A 16546-nucleotide genomic window follows, 5' to 3' on the forward strand; every position below is an offset into this window, starting at 1 on the left:
TTTGGACTTTAAAGAGTGCTGTTTTTTTTTTATGGCCACTTTCTTGATGATATGATCTTGTTTTGGAACAGCACAGAGTCAAAATTGCAGGGCTTTTTTGATTATCTACACTCTACTACGGACTTCTTAAACTTTACCATGGATATTCAGGGGATTCAGTGCACTTTCTTGACATCCATCTTAAAAAAGAATTTTGTAAGGAGGGGGTTTGATTCTACTGTATATCGAAAGCCTAGTTATTTTAACTCTTTCCTACATTTTGACAGTATGCACCCCTTACATCAAAAGAAATTGGTAGTTAAAGGGCAATGTTTGAGCCTTGCCCAGATGGTTTTCTGTCATGATGATTTCCAGTTAGAGATGTCCAACCTTAGGTTAATGTTTAAAAGGAGAGGTTACCCTGATGAATTTTTGAACAACATATTTTGTGAAGTTAATAGAAAAAGGAGGGATGGTTATTTTTCACGACTGTTAGGAAAAGTGCAGTGTACTAGTTCTACAGGTGAAGGAGACCCCAAGATCGAACAGAATGGGGTGGGAGTTTTCAATGTGGGTTACTTCTACCCTATGCAGGACAATTTGAAGGCATGAAAGAGATAGTGGAAAGGAACTGGTCTATATTTTCTACTAATAGTGAGTACCAGGATATTGTAGGATCAAAATCTATGGTGGTATACAAAAAGGCCCCCTGTTTCAAGATGTTGTTGGAAAGATCAAATATTAACAATCAAACTGGGAAAATGTCCAAATGTGGGACTTGCAACTTTTGTAGGTTCATGTTCGAAGGGACCTTTGTTGTAGTGCCCGGTTTTGGAAAGATTAATCTCCAATGTAGATTCTTATCTAGTAGTAAGGAAGTGATTTACTTGGCCCTCTGTACAGAATGTTCTGCATTTTATATTGGGAAAACAAAGAGAACATTAAGACAGAGGGTATACGAACATCAGTACGATATTAAAAAGGGGGATGAGCATAATGCACTGGCAAAACATATTAAAGGATACCCTGGACGTTCATTTAAATTTTGTGTTATTGACCAGGTTCAACTGTGTGAACAGGAGGGGCCTGTGGACGATTACTTAGAATATTTAGAGTTGAGGTGGCAACTAGAAAGTAATGCTACCCAACCTCCAAGGCTAAATGGCAATGTCTCTATTACCAGTTTGCTTAAACTAAAAGCATCTATTATTTTTAATTTTAAAAATATACCCTCAATCCCTAACTCTTTTATGTGCAAAACAAATTTTAACTTTTGCACTTGGGCAAATGGAAGGGTGTAAGGCTTTTGTTGGCCATGTTGGTCATTAGTTATTTATTTATTTATTAATTTTATGCAAAGTTTGGTTGAATTATATCATTATCTAACTTGTGAAATTAGGGAGTTTGATCTGTTTGGGATATTTTCCTTAAAGTGTGTAGTTTTATATTGTGTATAACCTAATTGGTTTTGGTTTTTAACATGCTTTTTATTCAGGCTTTTCAACTGCTTTTATGAGGGCAAGTCTCTTCTTGTATTGGTTAATTATGTAATGAGGTAACTAATTAACAATTGGAGGACAGCCACCCACAGGTATAAAAATGGAGAATACTTGCATATTTGTTGTTCTGATGAAATCTTGATACCTGTGGATGAAAGTACTCAACGTGTGTTATTTTCTAATAAAGCCTTTTTGTGGCTCTCGACTCTGAAGACTTCTTTTACCACTTGTTGCTTTGTGAAGCTGACCCATTGTTATATCCTAGGCATGATGCAACCCATGTAGCAAAAGGTTACTGCAGCAGTAAGAAATGTGGACATATACTGTTAAGCTAAATGCAACTTACACAACTGTACTTTCTTCATTTTCTATACAGATTCAATATTTTAATACACATAATGATTGTGAAGGGACAGATTCTATTTTGTCTCTGCAGTTTTCTGATTCAGAATCTGAGGAAAGTGTGGCTTCAGCCAGTACCTTTGAAGGATTTTCTTTCTCTGAAAATATCTCCAGCATGAGTCAGTTGTTTCACTGGGAAAATAGTGATGTTTCTTGAATATCTAAGAAAGTATTAAGATTTATTACAGCTGGAATTGACAGGACCTACCCCACTTTCTCCTGTTCTTTCAGTTGTGGAGGATGTCTTTGTCACAAATTGTAACTTGCTTGACAGCTTTGTTGTCACCAAGAAAGCAGATAGATTGCATAAAATTCCTCATTTTTTTAAGTTTTTATAACTTATCCCAGATGTGACCAAGCAGGTATTGCTGTATTGAGCCAAGCTGCTGCGACATTTTTGGTTAATACTAATACATCTCCTTCTGGCAAGGATAGGAAGGCTTTTAATAGATTTATATTCTTCTGCAACACTTATTTTTTGGATTCTCAACCATGAAGCTTATATGCCAAATTTTATGCTTGCCTGTTTTGAGAATATGAGTAATATTTTAGCATCTATTTCCTTTTCTGAGGAGAAATCTGCTTTGTATAATTCGATTGCTTCTTTGTCTCAAGTGAATGACCACTGTTTGAAATGTGCATAGAAATCTGATGATGTCACTTCCAGGGATGGAACTTTTATGAGGAGGTTTGCTTGTTTGCATTGTCAAAATCCCCCAGATGATGTCAAAAGTGAAATGTTGAACCCCCACCCCCCCTTGGATAAAGACTTAGTTTTTGGATCATCTGCTGCAGATTTTCTTAAAAAGTATGATGACAGAGCTAAACTAATTCAAGTAATCTACCAGATATTTCATCCTTCCTACTTCAAGTTTGTCAAGGGATTTAATGCTCACTCTGCAACCTTCTTTTAAATAGCAAAATAAACAAATCTCTGAAGCTGCTGGTAAGCATACATTTAAAAAGCAATGTCATGGAGGTTCCAGTAAGAAAATGAGAGCTCCAAAGAACAAAGGATAGTCTAGTATGTCTGAATGAATATTTGCAAGATTTTATTTTTTATTTATTTATTTATTGCATTTGTTTACAGGGAAAGTCCACTGGGCCAGAAATGAGCCCATTTTCAGTGGAGGCCCGGGGAGAAAATCTCCACATGTAATTACATAAAAAAGAACATATAATACAGAATATATCAGGTAGAGGTAGTACATTAGATAAGTAAATAACAGCATCCAGTAATATGGTAAGAATTACATACAGTAGTATGGTAATAACATTATATAATTTAGTAATATCAGTAAAGATTTGTTAAAATCATGGTAGAAGTATAGACATTGAAGGTTTAGATGGTAGATAAGATTTTTAGCTGAGAGAGGAGATTGTATTAAAGGGAAAAAGAAGGAGGCAGAAGGCTTAGAGTAGGGATGGCACTGGCTAAGTGACAGCAGAAGGAGATGATGTGACAGAGAGAAGGGAAAAAAAGCCTAGGTGTAGAGATAGGATGAGTAGGATTTAGGGAGGGGGTCAGGTAATGGGATTGTGATTAAGGGTGCAGGTGCATATCCAATGTGATGAGAGGTGAAGTTTAAGGGATTTTTTTAAAAGCAGTGGAGCTACTGATAGTTCTTATTGAAGGAGGGAAATTATTCCAAAGCTTGGAGACAGTAAAAGAATAACGAATTTGACTGGCTGAGAGCTTAGGTTTATCAGTGTTTAATAGCATTTTGTTTTCTGACCTTAGGTGTTGATTAGGATGGTAGATGGTCAAGATGTCAGTGAGGGCTGGGCAGATTGCTGGGAAGTAAATAAGTTTATGGGCAGTAGTTAGTTGTAGGTATGTGAGGTAATGGGGGAATTCAAGCCAATTAAGTTGTTGTAGTGTGGAACAGTGGTGAGAGGAGAATTTAGCATTTGTTCATAGGTTCATAGGCTAGTACTAAGCTAACTGCCCTTGAGAGCCATTGTAAGCCTAGCCAATTATCCCTTGTGAGACTCAAACCCTGCACCTTGTGTTTGTAAGGCAACACCTTTGTAGCAAATTTGGCAACTTTGTTGTAGCATGAATTGAGTTTAGTTTTCAAGGAGGACTGAATATTGGTTAGGATGGGGGCGCCATGTAGGAGAGTAGGAAGCATGAATGAGGAGGCAAGAGCTTTTTTTGCAGAGAAGCTGAGAAAGTAGTTGTGCCTATAGAGGGCACCTAGCTTTTGATGTTTTTTTTATGTTGTTATGGATATGAAGGCCAAAAGTTAAATTATCGTCAATGATGACACCGAGCAGTTTGGTACTGGGATCAACTTTAATAACAGTATTGTTTTGGGAATGAACTGAAAATTCAGACTTGTCAATTGGGCTAGATTTTTGGGGGGTAAATATTAAGAGTTTAGTTTTATTGGGGTTAAGGGCAAGATGGTTATGTGACATCCAGGATTCTTTCCCTTCCCACGTTGGCAATCCATTAATCCTTCCAGAAAGTCTGAACCTCCATTTCTCTGTTTGGTAAGATAGCTTAAGATGTTTTTGAGGATACTCCATCAAGGTTACAGATGACCATGTGAGTCTCTCCCTCTCTTCCAAGGGATTCCACTTCACTCTGCACACTATACTCTTCTTTTCTGTCTTGTATTTTAGCATATGTTGTCCCAGGGAGTGATAGAAGCCATCCTTTTTCCCCATCTAGGAGAATTATTTTATTCAAGAATGTTTCTGGTGCCAAAGAAAGAAGATTCTTTAGGAGACCAGTTCTGGATCTTTCCTTTAGGACCTTGTTTCTGATAGTACATAAGTTCAAAACATTCACTTCACAACGTATTACCCCTTATTCTCTATTTGATTTTTCTTGTAAACTTACATTTAAAAGATGAATAACATCATATTCCTGTAGATCCAAATTTCAGGTGTTTCTTAAGGTTTTCTGTGTCTGGATCACATTACCATTTCTCTGCATTACCCTTTGGTCTATACACTGCTCCAAGGGTATTCACAAAGTCTAATAAGACTCTAATAAACCTGTGATAGCACACCATAGACTAAAAGGCATTCACATTTTTTGTTATTTAGATGACCACCTCATCTTTGCAGAGTCTTTTTCAAAGTGTCAGGAATCTCTTACTTGAGTAAGAGATCTCCTACACAGACTGGGATTCCAGGAGAACTTTAAAATGTCTTGTTTGACACCTTCCAACAGGATTGATTTCCTGGGGTGTCTCCTGAACACCTCAGTTCAAAGAGCTTTGCTTCCACCTGAAAAAAGTAGATCTAGATCTAGATCTATTGCTGAATTTTTTTCTATTCATAGTACTTTCTCCACAAGTGAATTCCTCGAGATTCTTGGTCTCATGTCATGTATGATTCTCATAATACCTCTTGCTAGACTCCCCAAAAGAAAAAAACACTGGTGCCCAAAATCAGTATGGTCCTAACATCAACATTCCTTGACATTTCAGATTCCAGTTTTCAAGGTTGTGAAAACGATATTTTTTTGGTGAGGACACCAAATTTCTCAGAATCTGAGTCACCCATTCTACCTCTTTGTTCCAACAGTCAGCCACAACAGACACTTCAGACTTTGCTTGGGGAACAGTGTCTATGGGAATAAAAGTGCAGAGTCTTTGAAATAGAAAAAACAGACCAAAATACATAAACATAAAGGAGTGTTGGCCCTTCTAAATACTGTCAACTCTATGAAACATCTATGCTCCCTAGGATATCTACAAGTGTTTACAGACAATACCATGTGATGTGGTACATAAGTTCAAAGGTAAGTACTGGGCTAGCTGTCTTTGCAGGCCATTTTAAGCCTATCCAGTTTCCCTTTTGTGCTTTAAATAACCTATTTCATTTGGTTATATTTATTCAATGGGATTATACCTTAGATAATTTGAGTGGACCCATGCATGGATAAAGCATTTAGGAGCTGCCTCTGTCCATTAGTAGTACAAGGGGCAGTTCTCTTTCCCATCCATAGATCTAAGGTGCACTTGAATATGGATAGGGATGAACTTTCTTTTATCTGAATGAGGAGTCTATTCCATACCAGCACTATCTTCTGTGAGATATACCTGTCCCTCCAAACCATTCTATTGATGTTACAGAAGAGGTTTAGATCCCTAGACTGAGTATTTTGTTACCATTTGACTTGCCGATATGCAGTAAATCATTCAGTAATGAGTATAACATAAACAAAATAACATAATAATATTACAGTAACATAAGCAAGGGAGAACTAGATCTTACCCTCTGTACAACTAGCCATGATAGCATGTGATATAACTTTTCAGCACAATGTCACTCTACAAGCTTCTTACATGCCAACAGAGCAAAACTATGTGGCAGACAAGCTGAGTAGGACCAGGACAGACCCTCAAGAATAGAAATTGAATCAGGGGGTTTTCAGGAATTGATCCAATTGTGGGGCTCACACCGCAAGTAGATCTTTTTGCTTTCTCTCACAACAATCATTTGGAAAAGTTCTGCTCCAGGGTACCATGCAAGAAAGCTTGGAAGACAGATGATTTTTCTTTTTGGTGGAAAGGAATGTTCCTGTATGCTTTTCAACCTTTCCATTAATAAGAATGGTCATTATGAAGATTCAGGACTCCCCAAAGATCATTGTGGTGACTACTTTATGGCCCAGGCAACTGTGCTTCTTGACCAGGGGCAATTATCACAAGCTTTTCCACAGACGGGAACTACTGACACAAGGCCAGGATGTTTGATACCTCCCACCTCCAGATAACTGCAACTGACTGCCTTGATTGTAGAATCTTAATACCTTTTTAACACATTTTTCTGAGTATGTGTAGCAAGTATTAAAGGAGGCAATAAAACCTGGTATTGGAAAACCATATATTAGTAAATGGAAAAGGTTTTCTAGTTGGTGTCAAGAAAACAACACTCATTCCAATATAGTGTTCCTCTGGTTCTAAATTATTTGAGTGAGTTACTATCCTGTGGCCCATCTTACTCTTCAGTCAGGGTTCACTTGTGTGCCATTTTAGCATGTCTGCTGATAGATAACCTTCTTTCAGTGCAGTCTCATGTCAAAATGTTTTTGAAAGGGTTGTTGCATATGAAGTATCCTAGAAAACCGGTGTCTCTTCCTTTGGATCTTAATATTGTGTTAGAGAAACAAACTTTTGCTCCATCTGACCAGCTCATCAGGCTGACTTGAGATTCTTAGCATGGAAAACAGAAACTCTGCAAGAATAGTATGTGAGTTGTTCGCTCTTATGGTGGGTCAACCTTATGTCATTTTCCACAAAGATGGGGATTGTTTATGAACTAATTAGTCTTCATGAACTAATTAGTCTTCGTATGTTTTGCTAAGCTATTCATTTCACTGTCTTCTTTCTAAAACCTAAAAATGAGGGAAAAAAATATTCCATGCCCTTGGATGTCCAGACAAATCAGGTAGTATCTTTACAGAGCAAAATCATTCAGGAGTTCTGATCAGTTATTCATTTCTTGTGAGGGCAAGAAAAAAGGACAACCTATGTCAAATCGGACTATTTCCAAATACTTGTCTCATGCTATTTATTTTTGTTGTACCCACCACGACAAAGCAATTCTAGGTAGGGTCAAGGTTCATTCTACCAGGGCATTTACTTTTTATGTGGCTTTTTGCAAAGGGTTGGATTCTAGAAGTATTCTAGAAACAGCAATTTGGTTCTATGTGTATACTTTTACAAAGCGCTATAAGCTAGAGTCCTTCCCAAGTATAGGGCACAGTTTGCTCAGAATATTTCCCAAGGCTTCTGGACCCTTATCTCTCCTCTCGGTCAGTGTAAGGTATGTTAATCTGCCATGCAGATAGGGCTACAGTAGCAGTGATCAAAAAATGAACATAATGCAGTTGTATAAGTAAACTTACCAAAACAGTAGATGTTTGAATGATCACTACTGCAGTAGCTTTTCTCTTCCTCCCACTATTCCCCTTATTTTTGTATGTCTTTTATGCCAGGGCATGATCCTTTGCTATTTTCCTAGCATTGTTCTTGTCAGGCTTTAAGTCTCCTTGCCTATGTTGGCATTAAAGGTCTGAATGGCTTAGTGCCCAAACTTGGCTTTTTAGTCAGCTCAAGCAAGTGGAAAGTGTCCTGAAAACTTTGGAAACTGACTGGCTGGTACATCCTTAGCAGGATGTAACCCATATAGTTAATGCCGCTACTGCAGCAGTATTCATTTGAACATCCACTGTTATGGAAGTTTACTTACACAACTGTACTCTCTCTCAAAATTTGCCAAGGGCAGTTACCAGAGAATTCTTCAGAGAATTGACTTACACAAGGCAGGGGTTGTTTGATACACCTCCACCTTCAACGTATTCATTTGACTGCCTGGATTTTAGAGTTTTATTACCTATTAGGCACTTGTTGTTTGAAGACGTGCAGCAGTTATTAAAGAATGCTAAGAAACCTGCTAATAGAAAATTATATATGTGTAAGTGGAAATGATTTTCCATTTATTGCCAAAATAAGATCCAGGACCCTTGTAAGGGCCAGATGCCTCTGGTTGTACAATATTTGTGTAAGTTACTATCTTCTGTCCTTTCTTACTCTTGCCTTATAGATTACCCACTTCTACCCTGCCTCAATCAATTTTTGAAAGGGTTCTACTTATCCATTCTCCTAGAAATAGGTGGCTTCTTCTTGAGATCCCAGAGAAGCTTTCACCGTGTACATTTGAATGAGCTCATAAGGCTGTATTGAGGTTTTTAACTTGGAAAACAGTGTTACTCATTGCTCTAGCATAGGCAAAAAGGGTATATGACTTATAAATTCTTACAGTTTGTCAGCCTTCTGTATTTTTTATAAGGATAGAAAATATTTGAGAACAAATCTTTCATTTATGTCTAAACTGATTTCAGAGTTGACTTTGAGTCAGATTATTTATCTCTCTCTTTTTCTAAACCCAAAAAATAAGGGAGAAAGGATTTTACATACCCTGGATATCCACAGACAATCCAGATACTATATTGATAGGACTAAAAGCTTTAAGAGTTTGGATCAACTGTTTATTTTCTGTGAAGGTATGAAAAAGGTCAAACCCAAATGGTTGTCTCATGCCATTATTTTCGTTGCTGTCACCATTAGCAAATCACTTGTAGGGAAGGTCAGGACCCTTTCTACAAGGGCTTTGGCTACTTCTGTAATTTTTTGGAAAGGGGTGATCTCTAGAAGCATTCTAGAGGCAGAAACTTGGTCCTCTGTGCAAACGGTTACAGAACAAATTAGATTATTTTTCCAGGTCCAGAGCAGGTGTTGCTAGAACTGTCCTCCAGAGGCTCCTAGACTCTGACCCTTCTTCCGCCACTGCTTCTTTCTAACCTTTGGTCATATACCCATATAGCACAGGCTACCACAACAGTGATCTAATGATGAACCTGATATAGTTGTGGAAGTTAACTTGCCATAACAGTAAGTGCTCAAATAGACTACTTTTGTAGTAGAGACACCTTCCCTCCTTCTCCTTTTTTGTATTCTGTTTTTATTTTTGCCAGGGTGTGAACATTTTTAATTACATTTTTTTCTTAACATATGCCTAAAGTTAGGGCTCTAACCTCCCTTACTTTGGGGCAAGAAAGCTCTAAAGGTTTGGTGCCCTAACCACTGACATTACACATCTATCCTCAAGCCCTTCAGGAAGTCTGGAAAGTGCCTTAAGGCTTTGGATGCTGACTTAGGCTACTACACCAGTGATCTATTGGAATAATTACTTTTATGATAAATTAACTTTCACATCTGTACTGTATTCGTACAACTCAACATCCCATTAACAAAACCGTAGTAGACTTGAATTTGTTTTCAGCAACTTTTCTAAAATAGCACAGAGTAAAAGTTACCTCTTTCTTTTCCCTGAAGTCATGCAGTAGAAAAGGGCAGTGTAATGCTCATAGTTCATCAGGCAGTGGGAATAGTGCTGTTAAAGCTCTTCATTTCATATAGCTACAACAGTGAAATGCCATAAAATTCATAGGTTTATAGGTTGGTACTAGGCTATCAGCCCTAGGGCCTATACAAGCCTAGCCATAACAATTCCCTGGCTATTTCTTCCCACACTATTTACTTCCCTGGACCCCTGTCTAGCAGGGAAACTGACATGATCCCCAGGGTGAATTTCCTTTCTCCCATCCAATTATCAAGGTTCATTTTGAAGAGGGCCAAAGAGGCATTCTGCTTGACATGTATGGGCAGTCTATTCCAGAGTCCCAGAGTCTGGGGAGTCTCAGGGTCAGGAAACTATCCCTATAGCATGTTTTGTTTATTGTGATGACAAGGTTTAGATCCCTGAAGCGTGTGGCTCTGAGGGGTTGGGTTTCTTTAAGTGTAGCATGTCCAACAGCTCTGGGTTTGACATGGCCTTGTATGTTAAGCAGAGATCGCCTCTGAGTAGACGATATGCGACAGAGTATAGCTGGAGTTTTTTAATGCGGTCAGCATAGGGCATCCGCTTTAGGCCTATGATTCTTTTACTGAGGTATTTCTGCGACCTTTCCACTTGTTGCAGATGTCTTGAGAGGTACATACCAAATGGGGCATTGTATTCTATAATGGGTCTAATGAGGGATGAGTACAGTGGGACAATGAACTCCTTTTTTCTGGATGAAAAGCCCTTAGTGATAAGGTGTGCCACATAGAAGGATTTCCTGACTGTTGTGGTGATGTGGTTATTGAAGGTGAGACCACTGTCCACCTGTGTCCCTAAGTCTCTTATCACACTTTCGGTGTTTAGTGTACTGCCACCTGTGTGGTAATTCATGGGTACATGTTTTTTCCCACAGGGGATAACTATACATTTCTTAGCATTGAGATTGAGCCCATGGCTCTGGCACCAAGCATCTGTTTCTGTAAGGCCCTTTTGTAGAGTATCCACATCATTTGGGGATTCAATAATGGCTCCCAGTTTGCAGTCATCTGACCACCAAACCTTTAGAGCTTTTCTTGCCCCAAAGTAAAGATTGTAATTCCTAATGTTCTCATTCAGTTTTGCCTGCCACATTGAGGGCTGAGCCATAAAGGAGCAGTGCCATAAAAAACAGATAGCACACAGTAGTAAGGGATGTATTGAGGTGTGTCACAGGAGGACAGCACACATCCAGACAAATGGAATTTAGTATCTGTAATATTATATTAAGCACCAGTAATACTGGATCTCCGGACTTTTTTTTCTTTTTGGTAGGTGTTTTCCTGAGGGTGGTCTGCGGCAAGTGTCATGCCTTTTTAATCATGTCCACTGTTTAACACTGAGATGGTGAAATCTAGATAGATAGATGAGATAAACTCAGAAGTGATGAATATCTCAAATTATAGAATATAAACAATCTACTCCTATGATAAGATCCTCATACAGCTCTACTTCTAATTAACAAATTATTTTGTAAGTAGAAAGCAGCACATTTAAGCATGTTGTGAGTTTCTTATGTAAGCTGTTACTAACTTTTCATTTTAACTTATGCTACATTTTGAGAGATTGTGTTCTACATTTGGGATATTGAAGGTTAAGAGTAATGATAAAAAAAAAAAAAAAAAATGGAGAATAATCAGTGATAATGGAGAACACTGGACCGTGAGTAAGTTACAGTCAAGAATTAATACACTGGTGGTACTATACATTTGTGATGAACCTCCCCCTAAAAGGTTAATAGAATAACAGGTTCTGTCTTATTCCATTCTTATTTCTTATTTCTGTTTCTTATTTATTTTTCTATCAACATGCATTTTCTGAACAATAAGTATATGATGCTAATGTCGTGTCATTAGTGACTGACTGTAATCCTTAGCAATTTACCTGAAAATAATAACATTATGTGGGACAAGGCAAAAATATGAGGCAGAATCATGGACATTACAAAGTAAATAGAATAATGGGCTTTGTATTAATGTGCATTTTCTTAATATTAAGAAGTATGAAACTGGAATGCATGGCATTATTGACTGATTGTAATCCTCAGTTGTTGCCAAAAAAATATGAAGGCTATGCAAAAATATGATGCAAAAATCTGTAAAATCAGACAGGTGTAAATTTTGTTTATGCTCAGTTTAGGAGGAAAGAAGTTTTCAGTGCTTGACAAGGCTGGCAACATTTTTTATGCTCAGTTTAGGAGCAAAAAAGTTTGTAAGTGCTTGACAGGGCTGGCAAAAACTTTTAAGTTTGTCTTCTTAAAGGTGTATATAGGGAATTGTGTCAGATAATATAGCAATAACCCATGCCTGGGTGTGGGTAATGCTGAATTTACCCACGGTTGGTGTGGTTTGGTCACGAGGGCAAAGCCCGAGTGGCCAAACAAAGCCAACCGTGTGTAAATCCAGCATTACCCACACCCAGAAGTGGGTTATTGCTATTATACAATGACATTTAAGAAAAAAAATAATTACTTTTCTTAAATAATGGCATTGTATAATGCCTCCTTGCAGCTGTCTGGTATTCTGTGGCAGTTCTGATGTACTGCTCATGAGTATGCCTACGCAGTACATCAACTGTGGGCAAAAGCAACGGAGAAAGCAAGATCTCTGTTGCTTTTTACAAACTGTTTCACTATGTTCCAGAGTGAATCTCCGTTGCTTTTTTTAAAGCTGTCTCGCTATGTTAAAACCATTTAACATAGCGAGACAGTTTTGAAAAAAGCAATGGAGAAAGCAAGATCTTTTTACAGGAGTTTAACATAGCGAGACAGTGTGAAGCAATGGAGATCTTGCATTCTCCATTGCTGTAAAACAAGAGTTATAGTAATGGAAAAAGTCCGGGCGACCGGACCTTTTTCCATTACTATAACTCTGATTTACAACGTGCACGCTGACCAATCAGCATGCACGTTTTTGAATATTAATGGGGGGTCGTTGTATAATGATTTTTTTTTTTACTTGTTAAAATACTGTCAGTGATAATTTAGAATGTTATAACAGCTATCAAACTATACTACTGCTGTAGCATTCTAACCAACATGCAAACACACTACCATGGTCCAGTGTTCTCCATTGTTGCTGAAAAATCAAGTTGGCAGTTGCTTGTATAACAGTTAAATGTAATGCATCAGTCAGTGCAATCACAGAGTACAGAAACATTCCACTCCTCTTTCTCTCTCTGTCTTTCAAACCATAAACTCCACCTCAAGATGAAACAAAAACATGATAGGTGTTAAATGTAGTGTTATAAATGTATTTAGTCTTCATCAAACCAATATTATCTTCATACCTTGAAACTATATGTCACGAATGGTAGTTTGGCTATGGTTATTATTTTTCAGTTTCTGTTGTTATGCTTATCCTAATATGGTCTTAAGAAATACTTTTAACTTTGATTACAGTAGTGCATGTCTGAAATAATAAACACCCTATAGAGAAAGACATATTTCCTGAAAGTAATACAGGGAGAACAATTTTTTTAAAATGAAGTTTATATCTTCAACGCAAGTTTTGATTCTTTTTTTTAAATCTAACAGCTGTGCAATTCTGATGATCTGTGGGAACACATTGTACAGAGCTTATGTGATACTATCACTCCTGAAATGAAGGCACTGGCAAATGAAATTGGCTGGAAGCAGATCTTCTTCACCAACAAACTGCAGCTGCAAATGCAGATTCGACGGAGAAGACAGAAAAACATTTCATGATACTGATACAAGTTCAACCTACTTTTGTATCAACAGCCTCTTTTATGTATGCCTTTGTAATTTTTTGTAACTTTGGTTTACTGTACTTCTGAGGAATAGTTTTTCATCAAGCATAACTGCTTTTGAAGTAATCTTTTTGTAAATGTTTTAATGTTTTACAACTGTAAATGATCCTAAAATATAATAGGTGTGTTTTTTATGATTATTTGTAAAAAATAGTAGTGTATGACTTACTGTTTTAAAAACGAACAATATTTTGCTACAGCTGTTTTTAAATTAATACATTTTTTACTAAAAAATAAATAATTTAAATAAGCATGTATAGTGAAGCTGTGTGATTTATGTTATCATTTTATATTTTTCTTATTTAAAGTTTTGACAGGAGTAGAGCACTGATCCTCACTGACTATTTTCTGATTCTCTGGGAGTACTAGTCAAGAAAATTACAAAAATGCAGTGTATCATGCTATAAGCATACATATATATATATATATATATATATATATATCTATATATATATATATATATATATATGTATATACAATGAAAATACAATGTGCACTAAACTGCAAGCACACATTGGAATTATAAGTATGTACAACAAAGCAATAAAATGACTTTAGAATATGCAGTGGGATTATATCTGAAGGGAGAACAAGAGATAAAAGGTAAAAAAGTCCCCATAGCAGACAGAGGCTACCAAAATTTGTATGGCAATGTAGTTAATAAAACTACATAGTATGTTATTGGAAGTAGGCAAGGGTATTTTGATTTAGGGGAAAGACTTGTGAAAGCATTTATATTCAGCAGCTTCAAGTAGATGGTTTTCTAAGGTTATTCAGGAAAATTGGGAAGAGGAGAAGGCTTCCTAGAGTCTGAGCAGTAAAAAAGTTGTTGTATCTGTTTGTTGTGAGGAGTTATCAGAGATGCTTCATTGTTGGCTATTAACCTGAGACAAAAATGTGTTCCAGAGTGAAAACATGCCACTGAAAAAAGAGAAACATTTCAATTTTGAGAAGTTTGAAAAGGAGGGAGCCTAGTAGCAGATCTTCTCTTTGATGGACAGGGAGCTATTTCACTTTAACTAAGAGTAGGCAATGTTGCTCATGGCTGGGGGTGGGAGGCAAAATAATGAGTGAAATGTTATTTTAAATGAATTATGACACACCGTGTTTTATGTTGTACTTACTGAAGCCGCAGACTGCAGCTCTGTGTTTGTGCCTAGTCTACGTGCTGAAACTAAAGTCTAATTAAATGCAGATGTCTGTCAGATGTGCTAAAATGCTTTAGTGCCTTGTAGAAACAAAGTCTGGTTAGTCACATAAACTTTGCAGACTATAACTTTTTCAGCAATTTATTATTAACTTTTTTTTGCGCGGTACTTAATAACTTGTCTATATAACAGACGACACCTACAATACTTTACAGTTTATAACATTTACTGTTTTAGATTTACTTCTCATACAGCAAAAAGGATGTCCAGTCCTCAGATCTAACATCATTCATTTTTACTGTCCTTTTATACACTTTTTATGAAAGCAGTCTTTTGATGTTGATGTAATGCAGTTTATTAAAAACTATCAAAGTCAGTATTTTGGTATTTCTGATCTCATACAGTTTGTTGTTAAGCTACTTTGTGTTCTGTTTTAAGGTGAATTACGTGACAGTTCAGTAAGTTGTCCTTGCCTCCAACCCGGTTTCTTCCTTGCACCTGTGTCTCAGGAATTTCTTATCTGTAATCCTTAAAGCTTGCACCAGACTGTTACAATTGAATTCCTCTTTTAAGAGTTATCCTTATCAGCATTTTTCTCAAGCTGTACCAGACCACCATGTTACATTTACAGATAAATGCAGTTTTTATTTATTTATTTAATTTTAACTAAAAAATTTTAACCCTTTAATATATGTATGCCAGCAAACAAAAATGTATGCATCTAACTGACTATATTATTCTACATATATTCTAGCACACGAAAGTGTATGTATCTAACTAGCAAACAGGTGTACATGCACTATTATTTTCACTATATATATATATATATATATATATATAGATATATATATAGATATATATCTATAGATATATTGTATATATATATATATATATATATATATATATATATATATATATATATATATATATATATATATATATATATATATATATATATATTCTGTTAAACAAAAGTATATATGTCTAAATATACATCTAACAATGAGATACAATTGGATGTTGTTTGCAAGGCTGAATGTCTCTTTTCTGATGTGGTTGCTGTGAGAGGGAGCCTGTATTTCAGCTGGGTTAACATGATTCTTTTAGTAACAGCTGTTTTTCATCTTGTGACAGAAAAGTGTGTTTTCCAGGATAAAAAAGAAGTGGTTTGTTTTATTTTTGTTTCCTTCCAAGTGAAATTGGAGGTTTGGTTTTGAATCTACCCATATCCATAGGCACCTGAATTTAAAAAATAAAAAATAATACTTGGTCCTCTCTCTAGCATATTTACAAACAACCTAAGCTCTGCAACTCATCTAGCCTTCAATGTCCAGTACGCCAATGATGCTATACCTATCTGCTCAGCCCCCTCTCCCCAAGAACTCAAATAAAAATGCAAACTTCCTTTCAGGACATAGAAAAATACCTATCTGTACATCAACTCATACTAAACCCAAACAAAACCAAGAAAATAGTCTTTGGAAACACAAAATTCAAACCATGCCAGTCCCCCCTCACAATCCTCTCATCGAATGGAACCAAGATAGAACCCACAAACCAGACAAAATTTCTAGTTGTCACAATAGATGATCTAAAATTTGATAAACATATTTCCCTGACAATCAAAAAAGTTCACATCAAACTTGGCACCCTCTATAGGGCCAAACCATACCTTACTTTAAGCTCCAGGCTGGCCACTGCTCGATCACACCTGCTTTCTACCCTCCTATACAGTTCTCACATATTCACTAACCTGTGAAAGACTGACCTCATTAACCTGTTACAACAAAATTGCCAAGTTTGCCACTGATCATCCACACAGGACTTACCATTGCACTGTTC

At 36.7% G+C, this 16546-nt stretch overlaps 1 protein-coding gene across 1 annotated transcript in view; it reads left to right on the top strand.

The window, feature by feature from the left end:
- Positions 1-13751, top strand: part of FBXO36 (F-box protein 36) — a 722785-nt gene extending 709034 nt beyond the window's left edge. The window contains exon 5 of the mRNA XM_044071974.1: positions 13321-13751. Within this exon, the coding sequence (XP_043927909.1) occupies positions 13321-13491 (171 nt within the window). The 3' untranslated portion in view covers positions 13492-13751. The remainder of the gene's footprint in view (positions 1-13320) is intronic.
- The last annotated feature ends 2795 nt before the right edge of the window (positions 13752-16546 follow it).

Source organism: Protopterus annectens, chromosome 5.part0 (assembly GCF_019279795.1).
Source record: "Protopterus annectens isolate FY-2018-M chromosome 5.part0, PAN1.0, whole genome shotgun sequence".
Lineage (NCBI taxonomy): Eukaryota > Metazoa > Chordata > Ceratodontiformes > Protopteridae > Protopterus > Protopterus annectens.